Source organism: Candida margitis, assembly GCF_024628925.1.
Source record: "Candida margitis strain CBS 14175 chromosome Unknown scaffold4, whole genome shotgun sequence".
Classification (NCBI taxonomy): domain Eukaryota; kingdom Fungi; phylum Ascomycota; class Pichiomycetes; order Serinales; family Debaryomycetaceae; genus Lodderomyces; species Lodderomyces margitis.
In genome coordinates this window covers 23,201-38,040 of record NW_026261813.1, presented here as the reverse complement: position 1 = coordinate 38,040, position 14,840 = coordinate 23,201, and the positions used below count along the sequence as shown (strand labels likewise).

The 14,840-nt window shown below is 39.6% G+C and overlaps 7 protein-coding genes across 7 annotated transcripts; 3 read left to right on the top strand and 4 right to left on the bottom strand. All coding sequences in view use genetic code 12, as the record gives it.

Annotated features, from left to right (window-relative positions):
• Positions 1-372: 372 nt before the first annotated feature.
• Positions 373-2,343, top strand: CANMA_002817 (PMU2; the record flags this gene model as incomplete). Its single annotated transcript, XM_051814928.1, has 2 exons — positions 373-1,249; positions 1,463-2,343. The coding sequence occupies 2 exons, from the start codon at positions 373-375 to the stop codon at positions 2,341-2,343; spliced, it is 1,758 nt and encodes a 585-aa protein (XP_051671458.1).
• A 68-nt stretch (positions 2,344-2,411) lies between these two features.
• On the bottom strand, positions 2,412-3,767 carry MRS2 (Mrs2p; the record flags this gene model as incomplete). Its single annotated transcript, XM_051814927.1, has 1 exon — positions 2,412-3,767. The coding sequence occupies one exon, from the start codon at positions 3,765-3,767 to the stop codon at positions 2,412-2,414; it is 1,356 nt and encodes a 451-aa protein (XP_051671457.1).
• Positions 3,768-4,032: 265 nt separating this feature from the next.
• VMA4 (H(+)-transporting V1 sector ATPase subunit E) lies at positions 4,033-4,773 on the bottom strand (the record flags this gene model as incomplete). The annotated part of the gene is made up of 2 exons (XM_051814925.1): positions 4,033-4,692; positions 4,753-4,773. 2 exons carry the CDS (start codon positions 4,771-4,773, stop codon positions 4,033-4,035), a joined length of 681 nt encoding a protein of 226 aa, XP_051671456.1.
• Positions 4,774-5,016: 243 nt separating this feature from the next.
• On the bottom strand, positions 5,017-5,871 carry CRC1 (carnitine:acyl carnitine antiporter; the record flags this gene model as incomplete). Its single annotated transcript, XM_051814924.1, has 1 exon — positions 5,017-5,871. One exon carries the CDS (start codon positions 5,869-5,871, stop codon positions 5,017-5,019), a length of 855 nt encoding a protein of 284 aa, XP_051671455.1.
• Positions 5,872-8,205: 2,334 nt separating this feature from the next.
• EPL1 (Epl1p) lies at positions 8,206-10,833 on the top strand (the record flags this gene model as incomplete). Its single annotated transcript, XM_051814923.1, has 1 exon — positions 8,206-10,833. One exon carries the CDS (start codon positions 8,206-8,208, stop codon positions 10,831-10,833), a length of 2,628 nt encoding a protein of 875 aa, XP_051671454.1.
• A 293-nt stretch (positions 10,834-11,126) lies between these two features.
• CANMA_002812 (uncharacterized protein) lies at positions 11,127-11,804 on the top strand (the record flags this gene model as incomplete). Its single annotated transcript, XM_051814922.1, has 1 exon — positions 11,127-11,804. The coding sequence occupies one exon, from the start codon at positions 11,127-11,129 to the stop codon at positions 11,802-11,804; it is 678 nt and encodes a 225-aa protein (XP_051671453.1).
• A 50-nt stretch (positions 11,805-11,854) lies between these two features.
• MIS12 (Mis12p) lies at positions 11,855-14,818 on the bottom strand (the record flags this gene model as incomplete). The annotated part of the gene is made up of 1 exon (XM_051814921.1): positions 11,855-14,818. One exon carries the CDS (start codon positions 14,816-14,818, stop codon positions 11,855-11,857), a length of 2,964 nt encoding a protein of 987 aa, XP_051671452.1.
• Between the last annotated feature and the right edge of the window lie 22 nt (positions 14,819-14,840).

The following is a 14,840-nucleotide window of genomic DNA, read 5'->3' as shown; positions in this document are numbered from 1 at the left end:
GATTTTTTTATAAGTTGACTGTGAAAATTCAGCTGAAGCTTTAGAAAAGATATCAAAGATGGTTGTGAATGTTTATTTTTATTTTTTTTTTATTTTTTTTTATTTAAATTAATTTTTTTTTCAATCTCTCTCGTTTTCTTTTATTTTATTTTATTTTTTTCTTTTTTACTTTTTCCCCTTCATTTTGTGTGAAATACTTTCTATAGCCTTGCAAAAATGGTTTTCTAGTATCAAGAGATATTTTTTAAATAATCGTTGTCGCACTTTATTTAACGACACGAGACTGACTCTTTTTTATTCCGACATTAATCCGGAATATATTTCTGAGTCATTGAACTTTTACTTAGTTATTATGTACAACACACAACCCTCATGTCGTTATTAGTTCCCAATAGTAACGATTACCATGATGCGCATGGTGATATTGATCAGGATGCATTATATCACCGGTTAATCACCGAGCGGTACTCGCTGGCTCCCGTATGGAAGTTTTCTCCACAACAAGGCTTCTTCAAACAATCTTCACCAGACACAAATGACATGGAGTTTAGATACACCGAAGAAGATTTAGGCATACAGAAACCTTGGGAATCCATAGTTGAGAAAATAAATGAATTGAATGCGTCTGCATCTTCCAATGTCCAATACAAGCTAATTTTCTTTGCTCGGCATGGACAAGGGTGGGCAAATGTTGCTGGACGCAAATATACCAAAGAGGAATGGTACAGCAAATGGCGATTCTTGGGCACTGATGGTGAAATTACATGGGGCCCTGATGCTGATTTGACGGAATTGGGAATCAAGCAGGCGTGGGAGAATCACAATGTTTGGAGCACCCAGTTGGAGAAAGGAGCCCCGTATCCGAAATCCTTCTACGTATCTCCACTTCAGCGATCAATTAAAACGCACAATATCACTTGGCCCAATACGAACCCATTAGTGGTGGAAAATTTGCGAGAAACTATTGGATTGCACCTCTGCCATAAACGCTCAACCAAGAGTCAGCTTCGTGCCAGATTCCCCAATCTTGTGTTTTCGGAAGACTTTGAAGAAGATGACAAACTTTTTAAAGAGTATGTTTATCCAAGAAGAGAGCATCTACACGAGCAATTTGCTAGAGTCCATGATGTGTTGCAAAATATCTTTGAAAAGGACGAGAATGACATCATCAGTATAACTTCCCATGCAGGAACCATTAGAGCATTCATCACAGTCATTGGTCACAGAAAATTCACCATTCCTACAGGAGGTATGATTCCTATCGTAGTAAAAGGTGTAAAAGAGTGAAAGGTATCATCTCATCTGGAAGACCTAAAGAAAAAAAAAAAAGAAAAAGAAAAATTTATTGCGCACAAAAACTTTGAAGATCATCTACATAGACTTTATAGACAATTTAGATCAGAAGTATTACTTGCAATAGATACTAATTGTGCAATGTCAGAGGCGAAGAGAAAGAATACAGACCATAATAATTCAGCATCTGCAAAAAGATCAAAGACTGTCAAGTCTAAAAATCCCGTCAACCTGGATACGCAACTATCAGAATGCTTCAAGACTGTTTCCACCTCGCTTTATGTTTCATTGGCACCTGCATTCATCAATGACCCCATCCTAGGAATCAAACAACAACATCTAGATCCACTAGTGATGAGGTTTCATCCAAAGTTAAAAGGAGTCATACTATCTTACTCAAACATATCGTTGCAGTCTGAGGCACAGGACCAAAACCTTGCTAAAATCGAAGGTTCTTCCCCATTTACATTCCTTTGGGTCGACGTGCAGTTTTTAATTTGGAGTCCAAGCGTAGGTGATGTATTGGAAGGAGACATTTTCATCCAAACTCCGTCACATTTGGGATTGTTAATCTGCGATGTTTTTAATGCATCCATAAAGAAATTCAATATCCCCATGGGATGGACTTTTACAAATAGTCAACAAGATGAAGTAGGTGGAACTGATGATAAAAAGACTTATGGCTACTGGAGTGATGAAAACGGACAAAAAGTTGATGGTAAATTGAAATTCACTGTCAAGAATGTGTACACCACTGGAAGAGTTGTCAGTGTAGAAGGTACTTTGATTACACCTGGCGAAGAACGAAATGCTCAGCCCGTTTATAAAGAAAAGAACAGCTCCCAACCAACAGGTAAACACAAGAAATTTGATGATGATGATGACGACAATGATGTGAGTGGGACTGTGACTACAACTGAAATTGCCGAGCCAGATGAAAACGAAGACTTGCCTGCTTATATCAATGAGAGTGAAGATGCAGATGAAAATGAAGATGGACAAGTTGTAAACAAGTCCGACTCAGCCGAGGATGAAGTAGAATCCGATTAAATAGACTATTTACAAAAGAATTAAAACAAAACAAAACAAAAAAACAAAAGAGTAAATGTCTATACACCCTAATATCTTGGTCTATCATCATTAATCATTCTCCAAATAACGTCCTTCTCTCGTTTCGTAGGTCGGTCGAAATTCTTTCTCCTGTACGTACCGGAACCGAATATTAATCGGCGTAGGAACAGACTGTTTTTCCTAATTGTCGAAGAATACATGGACGACACATTCATTGAGGTATCATTGGTTCCCATCATTGTGAGCTTTTGAACCTTGTGCAACTTTTTGAAATTGTACCAGGTTATAATTCCACCTTGTATTAGAGAAAACACCACAACTGCTGCAAACCCCAAATTCGAATCTTCGATATAATTTTTCAAATTCATTCCGTAAAAGGCAGGTATTAAAGTTGCAACAGTTATACCCAAAGTGTAAACAGTAACCTTCAATTCAAATAGCATAAGGGAGTTTCTATTGGCGTCGAGAATGATATTTACAATCTCCTCAGTTGCTCTAATGTCATTCAACAAACTGCCTGCTTGTTGGACGCATTCATCACATTGTCTATAATAACTCTCCAAGATCATTTCTAAATCCTCATAACTCTCTTCTTCTTCATGTCCCGGCACTTTCGGTTTACTTAAATACATTCCTGCCAAATCTTCATCATTCTCCAACAACTCCTCCAAGACATCTCTAATTAACAATGCCTTCTGGTGGAAACTAGACAACTGCTTCAGTCGTATTAAAAGCTCTTGTAATTTCTTTCGGTCGACTTGATTCTCTAGTTCGCCCAATATCATGCCACAACTTGAAATGTAGGTCTTTATTTCCGCCTCCAAATAGCTCATTACACTAACCAAGATCAGCTCCAATGCTCTGAATTCATATGGCATGGATGTCGAATTTGACGACGATTTCAACTTCATTTCTAAATCATACATCAATATGCCCAATTTGGTCGCCACTTCGCTATTCGATGTGTCAAACACCATGACCGAATTTTTCTTTATTATGGCTTTTATATACAACAAGTTGACAAGGATGGCATTTGACGGCCGTATCATAATAGTCGGTATGACATCAATAGATGAGGTATCAATCTTTCGCAAATCTCGTGGAAATAGGTGGTTCTCCTTCAAGAATAGCATCTTGGGATATTTTTTGGACACGGCAGTGATATTACCTTTCGAATCAAATACTGTGCATGATACGTATACATCACTTGGCTGTATCGGCTTCAACTTACTTAGTATCACATGCTGATCATTGTGTGCTTTTCTGTCGAGTGTTGGTTCAGAAAGACTTGTGTTCAAGGGAATGTGTCCTTTAGTGAACGTCGTTAGTGGATGGCAATGTAGTTTGGGTCTTCGGAAGAGAAGACTAGACCTAGGTAGCTGTTGTTGGAATACTCGGTGCATGAAGTGGAGGATAAAAAGCACTGGTTATCTACCAAGGCTTGGGTTTTCATGTGTGAAGAGATTGTCGCGCAGCAAAACCGATGCGACTAAAGGACCAAATTCAAGTTTCTTTTTCTGACACACCACGAATCTCTACAAGTTCCAAAGCTGATTTGTTTGCCACTATCTGTCCTTTCACACGAATCCTCTACAAGTTCCAGCATTTTCGGGTTAAAGATTTATCTTAATTGAAGTGTATAAAGAAGTAAACAAAAGAGAAGATAACTTAATCAAAAAACTTTCTTGTAGGCGAAGGTCCAAATAATTCTAGTCTGATGGCAGGTAAGGCTTCTTCTTGCAATATCTTCAATCTCTCCTCCAAGGTGTTTACAACCTCAATTTTACCGGTACCATTCACAATAATAGCTCCACCAGCAATATCCTTGCTCAAGAAATCTTTCTCATCAATTGAGACGTCAACTTTTTGCTTAGTTTTCTCATCGTAGTTTTTAGACGCTTCCTTTGCGGCCTCTTTCGCAAGTTCGACATCGGCTTCTCTTACCTTGACAGATACTTTGCTTTCTAACAAAGTCAAAATACCTTCTTCGATTAATCCAACCAAAACAGGCTTGTACTTGGCCTTATCTTTGGTGATATTATGCAACTCCTTTTCAGCGTCGTCAAATATCTGATTCAAAATTTGGTCCTTCTCACCAAGGATTTTCAACCTGGTCTTGTTACCAATTGTCGACTTGGTAATTTGTTGAGCCAAGCTTGCTTTTTTCAATTTTTGTTCGTAGGTGGCATCAATGGCAGACGTTTCCAATCTCACTGTTGAAGCCTTTTCAATTTCATACTCTTCATCTGCTTTCAACTTGATTTCCTTGGCTTTTTCCTTAGCTTCCTTCTCGATGAAGGCTTGCATTTTGCTAAGCTCGGATTTCACCTAGTAATTGCGTTAGTAAACTTCCCATTTAATACAATACGGATTGGCTTCCAAACATACTTGTTCGTCCAGTAATGCCATTTTGAAATATGTTCTATATCGTTTATCCTGTTGATGGACGCTGCGACCAATCGTTCTATCAGTAGAATTGACGTTTTGACTAACAATCTCTCGTTGACTTGAAAACTGAGAAAAATTCATTATCAACCAACATTTTTTGAACGTTGCGCACGCAAAAAAATCGAAGGTTTGCACACAGTATATAAGCAGAAGCACAGTTTTTATATTTTTTTCAATAAATACGCCTGTATAATTAGTCTATACCTATACAATCTTGTCCAAGGCGTTCTTGGCAAGTTCAACACCCAAGAAGGTGGCAGCGTTGGCAGGGAATGATCTAGCCAAGGCAGGACCAACACCGGGGAAGAAAGCTTTGATACCACCCTTTGCGTAAATGTTTCTCGTAGTTTGGGCAATTGAAACAGGTACATTCGACGATTGTTGCGTGGACTTGATGGTATCAATAGGGAAAACACCCAACCACATGGCAACACCTGCGAAACCACCTGCAGTCATAATAGCAAAAATGGACAAATCCTTTCCAGGAGTTGACAATTCCTTCTTCAAATATTCGTAAGTAGCGAAATATAATGCAGAACCTGGACCGTCTCTTGCCAATGTAGCTGCCGAACCCTTAAAGATCGATCTAATACCACCTGTCTTGTACATTTCGACTACAACACCACCCATGCCTTTAGATTTTGCACCTTCTTGAATTTGCATCATAACCTTGACTCTTTCAAAAGGAGCAGCAACTAGAGTAGTTGGAATAGCACTGATGAAACCGGCAGTTGAGATATCGCCAATTGTAAATTGCTCAATTGCTTTACCAGTGAAGGAACCAACCAATTTCTTACCAACATCGTAACCCCAGAATGACACTGCAAACATAGGTGTAACCCCCAACAATGGTGGCAACACACCACGATAAAGACCTCTCAACCCATCTTTGGCAATTGTCTCCTTGACACACTGTACAGATGAATTGTACAACCCAGTTTGTAATCTAACCTTGACCAAGTCAAAGGGGTGTCCAGTCAAGACAGCACAAATACCACCAAATCCACCGGAGGCAAACGATTTGACATTATCTACCAATACTGAATCAACGTCGTCCATTATGAATAGTTATAAGAAAATGTAATGAAAGTTTGAGTGTTTTTTATTTTTTTGATATGTACCAATGAAAATGAATAAGCACGATTTGGAATGTATATATTTGTATAAGGATTGTAGTTGTGCAAAAATGTGCTAAAAACGAATCGGAGATGAATACAATGATGCAAATGAATAGCAAAGATGGACCAAATGGAAAGAAAAATGCAGTATGATATATGGAGAAAGAGATTTTTGCGTGTTTTTATATATTAAAACCCCAAAAATTTAAATCATAAGAAATATTTATTTATTGAAAAATTCAAATTGGGGGTGTTAATAATTGTTGTATAAAACAGAAACAAACAAAAAAAAAGATATGGGGGACTTTTGTGTTATCAAAGGTGAGAGTTGTTTGAGAGAGAACCCCTACATTTGATAAAACTGGACCTGCATTGCGTAATGGGGATGCTGAGGTGCACTAAATAATGGTCTCAGTCTTTTCTAGCTCTCTTGTGACTACTTGCCCTTACCTATCGTCTCCACCCCACTTGGTGAAAATTAAACTTACGATAAATCGGGTTTTTCTGATTTCTCTTTCTCTATTTTGTTTTTTTTTTGTTTTATTTTTTTTCTCTTTTTCACCGAGGTTCAATGGCAGATAAAATGCTCGGTTCATTATCTCTGTGTCATTTTAATTTTTATTCAAACTACTTGTGGTAAATGTTTTCCATGCATGGGGCAAAAACGTACAGAATATACAATTAACCCGATGTGATGTTTGGTCCGTATTTTGATACATCGTGTTGTCATTACCAGCACGCATACTGCGATTGCAATTGGCTACATTCTAAAGACAAGTTTGTAATATCAACGGCCAAACTCCGATATTGCATGTGAGTGTATTTCGAAGTCAAGTACAATTTCTTCGGGTTATGAAATTATCTGGGTACTTGTGTAGCATCAACTTCTGTAATCGAAACGTATGCGCTTACGAATCCACTTGAGTAAATTCAACTGATTATTCTGCACAATATCGAAGTGTGATCAAATTGGTATATTATCCGCCCCAATGGTGTTCCTGTATATTGGATACTAACAGTTACGAGATGCAAAGTTGACTTTCACCACAAAACATTTTCGCTAAAACAGGGGCCAATTATTTCTTTACAAAATAAAATTAGAACGGAGCTTCCTGCTTGCACACACAACACCATGATGTTACACATATCTTGAGATTGGTTCGAAATACACGAGTAGTGCCGTGTTTCATCAAACAACTGCTGATAAAGGCTATCATAGTTTGCCTTTGAGGCGATCAAAGAACACCTCATCTTTTAGAAATCTGCTCAACAGTGGACACAATAGTGGACAGAAAGGCAAGCATCCAGAACATGTGCAACCATTCCAAATAGGTTTTAATCAAATGTGTACGATACTAAATACAATCTTACAAGAGAAACCGCACGTGGCTTCTGTGAACCTGAATAATGGAAGAGTATCTAGAGGCCAGAAATTTAGAGAATGACAATCCAGTTCATTTGAGGCTCTATGCTCCACCTCCACAACAAGCTCATATATTGAGCTATTGGATGCTTTGTCTAGCACAATAATCCACATGCTTGGATTGATCCTTGCAGCAACTTGACTTCGTCAGGTTTAAAGGGATTGGCATTGCATACTTTTCCTCGTTTTCCAACACGACGGCCCTTACGATATAACAGCATGCCTTCCTCTACACAGAACATGTTCTTTTCCTTATTCAAAGCACCACCAACTGCCAACTTACCCTATTCACTGTATTAATCAAAAAGCCGCATGTGATTCCGCATTTGTAAATTATAACACAAATCGTTACAATTTATTTTTTTTTGTTTTTTTTGTCCACGACAGCGAATCAATTACAGACAGTGCTTTGAGTCTGTATCCAATTTTTACTTCGACAACTATTTTCAGAACGGAGATAGATAACCACATTGGCAAATCCATCATTTACACCGGCAATCCATTAGCCAAATAGAGCTCATTCTATACTAAAACCACCTACAAACCCCCTGCCGTCAATTTTAGCCTGTGGTTGACGCATGTTCACTGAATGGAGCAAGACTTTATATTTTTGCCATCGCCCCCCTGTTCGTCAATTTTCATTGGACAAAAGAGTTCGACATTAAAAAAAGATTTTTTTTTCTTTTTCCAAAGTCAACACGAAAACACCCACACACCAATAGTCAAGGCGCGTAAAGATTGATTTTCCAACTTTTGCTGGGCCAGTTAAAGATCGCCAGCCCAACCTTCGAAAAAGCACACCGGATTAGTAGTCAGGACTTGTCATAGAGTAAAGGGTATTGTGTCCTGGCAATGGCAATACCACCTGCAAAAAATGATAGCAAAGCCAATCAACATGCCGCTGGTGCTCGGTTTCGTCAACGAAAAATATCGGTTAAACAACCGTTGTCCATCTATAAACAGAGTGATCTACCGACACTAGATGGCTCTGAGTTGGAGCCGAGTCAGGTGCATCATCTACATTCAAATAATATAGGACAACCAGCGCGTGATGTTCACGCAGTTGAAACGGGTGTCGATAAAAATGAGGAGGAAGAAGTACACTTGCAAAAGGTAATCAATGCGGCTCAGAAAGCGTTATCGAGCGCAAGTTCTGGGAAAGCAAACGAAGTGTATATACCGACACCGGATGCTTCTAAAATCTGGCATGAGGCTTCAAAGTATTATAAGGATCAGAAGTTTAATGAGCCAGAGACATACATTAAATTTAGTGCCACTGTGGAGGATACCGTTGGCGTTGAATACAACATGGACGAAGAGGATGAAGTTTTTTATCGAGAAGTTCTTTCCAAAATTCAACCAACAGGAAAAAGGAAACAAGATGACCTGGGAAAGTGTACCGAGCTCGAATTTGAAACGATTTGTGACCGATTGGAAAAAACAATTGAGACTAGACAACCCTTTTTGTCGATGGATCCGTCGAATATATTGTCATACGAGGAAATGTCAAAGTATATTATCAATCAATTTGAAAGCACAATAAAAACCAGCAACCCGTACATTGAATCCAGCGGTGGAAATTTGGAATACCTATCCACAACAACCCTAAAAGAGAGGCTCTCAAAGGAAATTAATTACAAACCATTCACAACCCTTTTTGATAGAGACCAGGAGCATACAACACAAGTGCGGCCGATTCCTAAATTATTTGAACTTTTCGGAAGAGCAGTATACGACCATTGGTCAAAGAGAAAAATTGAGAGAAAGGGACGATCGATTCATCCAACCCTTCGATTTGAGGACCCCAATGCAAATGAAAAAGATAATGAGAATGATCCGTACGTCTGTTTTAGAAGACGTGAGTTTAGGCAAGCGCGTAAGACAAGAAGGGCTGACACAGTTGGTGCAGAGCGTATTCGTTTGCTACAGAAATCACTTCATCGTGCACGCGACTTGGTAATGGGCGTTTGTGAACGAGAAATTTTGAATTTACGAAATTTGCAGGCTGAATTTGACATATTCAAAGTTCGTTCAGAGGCGAAGTCTATCAAGAGAGAGCTTGGAATCAAGGGCGACGATTATTTGTTCTTTCCACATAAGAAAAGAAGAATCATCAAACCCAAAGAAGACGAGGAGGAGAAAGAAAAGAAAAAGGAAAAGAGGAAACAAGAACAAGAGCAAGCTGCAAGAGCCCAGCAACAACAACAACAACAACAACAACAACAACAACACATCTTGCAACAGCAAAATGCGAGCCAGCAGAACCAAAGAGACGGAACATCCACAAACCAACCTTATGTCAAGTTGCCACCGTCCAAGATTCCAGATATGGATCTTGTTACTGTCTCATTAGTTTTGAGGGAGAAGAACGAGACCATCAGACGAGCTGTGTTGGACAAGCTTCGTAAACGAAAAGAACAAGATAGAGGGTTTGTCAATGTTACTGACGATCCTTATGAACCGTTCTTTGACATATCCACCAACGATAAATTGGTTGAGTCGAACCACATTCCGTATTCGTCTATTGCTGCTACTAATTTTCATCAATTCAACACTTCAAATTATTTAAGTGATCCATTGAAGACTTTAATAGAAGACAACAAATCAATACCAGGAGTTCGCACGTTTAAAGGTTCCAATGGTGAGTTAATACCTACAAAAGCCTTCCCTCATACCTCAGCGCTTCTACAGGAGAAGTTTACCAATAACAAATTCAACTCCCCAAGCTATATTGCCCAGTTGTTGCAAGACATTGAAAATAACAACTTTGATCATTATACACACGGGTTTGCCAAGGAGAGCACCGTTAATGCAGCAAGGGAAGCCGACGAGAATGCCAAGTTATCAGAACCAATCTTGAGACTACGAAAACGTGTTGGTAGAGGAGGCAGAGTGTTTCTTGATAGACGTGGTCAAACTACCCCTGATGTTGCTGACGAGTTTTTAGACTTTTCTGAAATTTGCGAGGGTGAAGAAGAAGTGACAAATGTCTACGACAGCAAAGTAGATGAGTGGAAACGATTGAGGTCAAGATGGAAGTATGATACTGATTTGCTGGAGTCCCAGAAAGGAGCCCTTGATCCATTCAGTCTCGATCCTTCTAAGCTCAATAATATCAGTGACGACACACAGGCAATCAGATTTGGATCGATGTTACTTTCCAAATCGTATGGACTTTTGAAGGAATCAATTCAACAAAAGCAGCAATCCTTTTTGCATCTGGCGCGGATGAGAGCACTACAACAACAACAATTTGCAAATAGACAAGCTCAGGCACAAGCACAAGTTCAAGCCCAAGTTCAACACAAACAATTGAATAATCAACCCCACAACGAGCACGCACAGTCATCTTCTCCCAATCAGCAGGTGCAAAAGCGTCCACAGTCGGAACGAAAAAGTACTCCAAACTCCATCAACAGTTCCAAACCTCTTTCCCCAGCACAAAACTCAATCAATAAACTGGCAGCACACATTCATTGAATGAAAAGACATTCATTACCCATTTAGGTGTATATATCTGTAATATAATAAGTATAAATAGAAGATAACAGAATTGTATCATTAGAACTAAGTAATAATTTGTAGCTTTCGGGCAAAGTAGTAGTAGTAGTAGTTTTTTTATTCCAGAGTTTGTCAGCAAAAAGAAAGTGTGGTTGCAAAGCGCAACTTTAAGGGATCTGCCACAAAATCTCCTCTTGATTATAAATACAGACGAATTTCTTCCACGAATTTCCAACTCAATTGTTTTAGCAACAGAAGAAACAAAAATAATAATGTCAACATTTAAGAATTTAATCGTCTTTGGTGCACATGGTAAAGTGGGCCAACATTTGATAAAGTTAATTGCCAAGCTGAGTGTCAATGCCACTGCAGTAGTTAGAAATGACGAGCAAGCAGCAACTATCAAGGAAATTTCATCCGGTGGTTCCAACATCACTTCAGCTAAATTAGATCTTGCAGATGCTTCAGTTTCAGACTTGGCAAAAAATATTAAAGGACACGATGCTGTGGTCCTAACTGTTGGTTCTGCTGGAAAGAATTTATTGCAAGTTGATTTGGATGGAGTGGTTAAAGCTTTTGAAGCTACTGTTGAGGCCAAAGTCAGAAGATTGGTCATTGTTAGTGCATTGTTTGCTGAAAACCGTGAGGCTGGGTTGAAGTCAGGACTTAGAAACTACTATATTGCCAAGCACTATGCTGACCGTATTTTGGTTGATGAATTTGGCGACAAGTTGGATTACACTATTGTCAAACCTACCATTTTGACCGACGATTCACCTAAAGGCAAGATCAGGATCGTACAGAGCCCCAACGACGACTATGGAACTATCACCAGGGCAGATGTTGCCCAGGTCCTCTTTGATACTCTCGGATTTAAGGACACATTTGGCAAGAGCTATGACATTGCTAATGGAGACAAGAGCATTGAAGATCCAAAGACCTACCAATAGTGGTACTGTTTACATGTCTATTAAATCTATATAGTTAAAGCAACACCCAATCAAAACAAACCTTCAATCTCTCCATCTTCATTAACTTCAACATTCATGAAACCGGCATGCGTAGGTAATCCGGGAATCGTCATAATCTCTGCAGCCAATGCGTACAAATATCCTGCACCTGCGGAACACCTAACTTCCCTGATTGGTACAGTAAAACCAGTTGGCACACCTTTCAATGCAGGGTCATGAGACAACGAATATTGTGTTTTGGCAATACATATTGGCAACTTGTCAAAACCTTGTTGGGTGTAAGTTTCAATTTGTTCCTTTGCCAATGGTGACAACTCAATGTCCTTGGCTCCATACATCTTCTGGGCAATCTTGTTCAACTTGTTTTCAACTGAATCATTCACATCATACAAGTATTGCTGTTCTCCGTGTGGAGCTTGCTTAACAGCTTTGACAACTGCTTCTGCCAACTCTTTGGCACCCATTCCACCTTTAGCCCAATGGTTAGATGGAACTGCATAGTCTGCACCGGCTTCCAACGCCAATTTCTCAATCAATTTAATTTCAGCATCAGAATCGGTTTCAAACTGGTTGATGGCAACAACAACAGGAACATTGTACTGCTTGATGTTTGAAATTTGCTTGGCCAAGTTAGCACATCCCTTTTCTAATGGTTCCAAGTTCTCGGTAACATATTCCGCTGGCAAGGATTGGCCTGGTTTGACATCAGGGGCACCACCGTGTAATTTCAATGCCCTAGTTGTAGCAACCAAGACAACAGTATCCGGTTTTAACTCTGAGCTCCTACATTTAATATTGAAAAAACGTTCACCACCCATTGTGAAATCAAAACCAGCTTCAGTAATCACAAATCCTGGGTGTCCACTATTAATTGGGTTAGATGGCGAGGTCAATTTTAGCGCAACTTTATCAGCTACGACAGATGAAGCTCCGATGGAAATGTTGGCAAAGGGACCTGCGTGCACAAATACTGGTGTTCCTTCAACTGTTTGCATTAAATTTGGTTTGATAGCGTCTTTCAACAATGCTGTAATTGCTCCAGCGACTCCGATATCTTCAGCGGTAATAGCTACTCCAGTTCCCTTCTGAGTACCAATAACAACTTTACCAACCCTTTGTCTCAAATCCTTGAGCGAGTTTGAAAGCGCCAAGATTGCCATCAACTCACTAGCTACAGTGATATCCATACCTGTCTTTCTTGGTGAATATTTGCTAGCCTCATTCTTACCTTCACCAATTGTAATCTCTCTCACAAATCTGTCGTTGCAATCAACCACTCTCTTGATGGTAATCGAGTCTGGATCAATATCTAACTTGGCAAACTTTTCAACTTCTTCTGGGGTAAGGTCATCAGGGTTTGTCTTGTTAATGCCTAATTTCTCTAACCTCTTTAACATCGAAGGTGTGAAACTTCTTTTGCCTTTTTTGGCTGGCACCAATCTTTTGAAAAATCCACCAATGGTTTTCGATGTAGCTTCGTGAAACATTCTCGTATCAACAGCAGCACAGAGCAAATTCTGGGCAGCAGAAATGGCATGTATATCACCAGTCAAGTGCATGTTAAATTCATCCATAGGTATAACTTGGGCATAACCACCTCCGGCTGCTCCTCCTTTGACTCCAAAAGTAGGACCCATAGAAGGTTGTCTAACATTAGCAATGGAGTTGTATCCCAACTCAGCACCAAGTGCTTGAGCCAATCCCATAGTTGTGGTGGATTTACCTTCACCCAATGGAGTTGGGGTTATACCAGCAACCAAGACATAGTATCCTTTATCATCAGCGGATCCTTCTACTTGGGCATCAAGCCTCTCAATTACTGCTTTAGCGTCAACTTTAGCTTTGTAATGGCCAAATGGCTCCAATTCTTTGTCCAATAATCCCAACTCCTTTGCCACTTTGGTGATAACTTTTGGCTTCTGAGCCCTCGATATCTCAATGTCAGATGGAACTGGGGTCTTTAAGTCTAATGGAAGAGGCTTGAACTTGTGCTCATGTGCCTTCTTCGCATGCAAGACAGCTGCATCATATACATTCGAGCACAACATTGCTACTGTCATGGGCCCAACACCACCAGGGACAGGAGTAATGAACCCAGCTTTTCTAACTACATCTTGATAGTCGACGTCACCAACCAATCTTCTCCCATTCTTGGCTGTTGGATCCTCTTTGTAGTTGATACCGACGTCAATAACAATAGCCCCATCTTTCACCCAAGATGACTTAACATATTCTGCAATCCCAACCGCAGCAACAATAATATCTGCCTTGGATACAATTTCTGGCAAATTGCTGGTGTAACGATGACAGATTGTAACTGTGCAATCTTCATTCCTTAACATAGTTGCAACAGGAGTACCAACGATATCGGATCTTCCAATGACTACTGCATTCTTACCCCTCAAGTTGATTCCAGTGGTCTTGATCAACTCCATTATACCATTAGGTGTACAAGGTTTGAAATGTGGAATACCTCCCTTTTTGGATAGTTGACCCACATTGTAGTGATCGAAACCATCGACATCCTTTTCCGTAATAACAGAATTTGTGATTAATGTCTCATCAATATGTTTGGGCAAAGGCAACTGAACTAATATGGCATGAACCTGGGGGTCCTTGTTCAAACGATCAATCTCATCGACCAAGTCATCTTGGCTAATATCCTCATCAAACTTGAAGAGGTTTGCTTTAATGTTGGATTTCTCGGCCGATTTCAATTTCGACCGCACATATGCCGACGAGTCTGGTCTTGAACCAACTTGAACAATAGTCAACGACGGTTTAAACTTTAGCTTTTCTAATGGTGCAGAGTCAATTCCGTAATGTTCTTTGTTGTATTGCAAAACTTTTTCAGCAACATCATTTCGTATTTTGGCAGCCAACTTGGTTCCGGATACCACGGTTGCATTTAATGCTAATAATGAATGTGAAAATAGCCTTTGCTGGGTAATTCTCAGCCTCAAGAAGGTATTGGTTGATCTTGATCTCAACATTATCGTTAAGTCCTTGAATGAA